The 2,131-nt window shown below is 36.5% G+C and overlaps 1 protein-coding gene across 1 annotated transcript; it reads left to right on the top strand.

Annotated features, from left to right (window-relative positions):
• Positions 1-793: 793 nt before the first annotated feature.
• LOC111903117 (basic leucine zipper 4) lies at positions 794-1,726 on the top strand. Its single transcript, XM_023898905.2, has one exon. It carries the CDS (start codon positions 844-846, stop codon positions 1,384-1,386), a length of 543 nt encoding a protein of 180 aa, XP_023754673.1. The 5' UTR covers positions 794-843; the 3' UTR covers positions 1,387-1,726.
• The last annotated feature ends 405 nt before the right edge of the window (positions 1,727-2,131 follow it).

Genomic DNA, 2,131 nt, shown 5'->3' with positions numbered 1-2,131 from the left:
TTCGTTTTTATACTTTTTTCGGGATATAATATTAAGATAATTTGAGAGGGAAATGAACTTTCAACATTGTTGACATTTGATCACTAAATTTTTTTTTATTATCTATTTGTCACTGAACTATTAAAACTGTTTACATTTTACCCTTATGACTAGTAACAGCCGGTCCTGAGAAAGTAAATATCCTCAAAGGTCCAAAACGAACCAGAAAAAAAGACATTTATCGTTATTATAAGTTTTCATATTTAAATAAAAATATATTTATTATATATAATAAAAAAAATTAAACCCTAAACAGATGTTCACTTTTTGTACCCTCAACGCGGTTTATCCCATTGTTTATTTCAGATAGAATGCCCACGCCCTATCATATCACAAACATACAACCATAACCTAGATTTTGTACCAAATAATCAGAAAACATCTAAACATCTAAAGATCATGAATCATGACGATATCCCACTTTACCATAATTAACGCGTTTACCGCTAACCTGTAACCACGTCAGCAACTCTCCATCCTATTGGCACTCTCCACACAAGCCCAACTGACTGTAGCCACGTGTACAACAGTGTTCCCACCTGATCTCTTACTTCGTGACTAAGCATGAAACATCAATCTTATGGGACCCACATCTTTTTTAAAAAGCCACGTTAGACCCACCATTAAGTGCCTCTTGACTCAAAAGCAATATCCTTAAAATTATTATTTTTTCTGACAATAATGCTTCAAGTGGACCCTCAACAACACCTTCACCAAACTCACCATTAAATACGGCATCCCAACCCATCGTTTCTTCCCTTTCCTTCTCCTACCTTCCTCACTACATTAAACGTTTTTCCGGCAATGTTGTCTGAAGTATTCATCGCCGGCGACCATCTCCCTTCTGATGGAGCCGGGTTCTTTGACACCGAAGGTTTTACTCCTTCGGATACCCAAGAAAACCAGTTCCTTTTATCACCCCAAGAACCTGTCTTCTCCTTCTCCGGCTCCGACGACTCCACCCCGAAAACAAACAGCTCTGACGATGCCACCGTGATGGATGAACGTAAGAGGAGACGAATGATATCAAACCGGGAGTCAGCACGGCGGTCGAGGATGAGAAAACAGAAGCACTTGGAGAACCTGAGGAACCAGATGAACCGGCTTAAGACGAACAACAGGGAAGTTGCGAACCGGTTACGGGTTGTGAACCTCCATGGAAAACTCGTACGGGAAGAAAACCAGAGGCTCCGATCGGAATCGGTGATGCTTCAACAAAAACTATGGGATATACGTCAAGTACTGCTTGTCCGGCAGCTCCACCACCAGTTACTGCCATCTGCATGGCCATGCAATAATAACGTTACGTCCATCTACGAACAATACCCACCATCATTAATCACATAAATACCTCAAATTTATAAAAGAAAAAAAAAATACTCCATAAATAAGTACCTAATTATTACGTGCATTAAAGCAATCGCAAACTCATGCATTGAGAGTCTTGAAATATATCTTTGTAAATTGGAATCACGTAGGTCGAATTAAGAAGAAAGAACTTTGGGGGTTTTCTTTTTGTTTTTTTATTGATCTTTTAGTTTTTGTGATATCTTGAAAATGGTGGCGTTGAAGAACCATCGGTGTGTTTATGTCAAAACCAGAGTAATCATTTTGTGAAGATTCCTCTGAGTCTTTTGCTCATCAGATATAGTTAATGAATGAATAACTCAGTTTGCTTCTCGTGTTATATTTATTATTTGTTAAGGTTTAAAATACTTTTTTCATTAGTTTAATTATTTACATACTATTCATCCATACAGGTTGCACAATATGATAAAATTTTAAGTGCCACCTAATTAATTGGCACCATGTGATGGCATTGTAAACCAATGTGGAGTCCGCATTAGCATTCCTCAATTTGTTGATATTTTTATATATTTTTCAGCGATGTGCATCTCTTTTTCATTAGTTTAATTATTTACATACTATTCATCCATAGAGGTTGCACAATAGGATAAAATTTTTATATATTTTTTCAAAGATAGGTAGTCTAAGGGCATTTACAATCCATTAAACTCTCTCAAGTTCAATGAATTGTCACATCAGTGTCACATCAACATTTCACTTTTTATTCAACTATTATTTTTAACTA

The sequence above is a fragment of the Lactuca sativa genome, chromosome 3 (assembly GCF_002870075.4).
Source record: "Lactuca sativa cultivar Salinas chromosome 3, Lsat_Salinas_v11, whole genome shotgun sequence".
NCBI lineage: Eukaryota > Viridiplantae > Streptophyta > Magnoliopsida > Asterales > Asteraceae > Lactuca > Lactuca sativa.
This window is presented reverse-complemented; position numbering and strand designations above follow the sequence as displayed.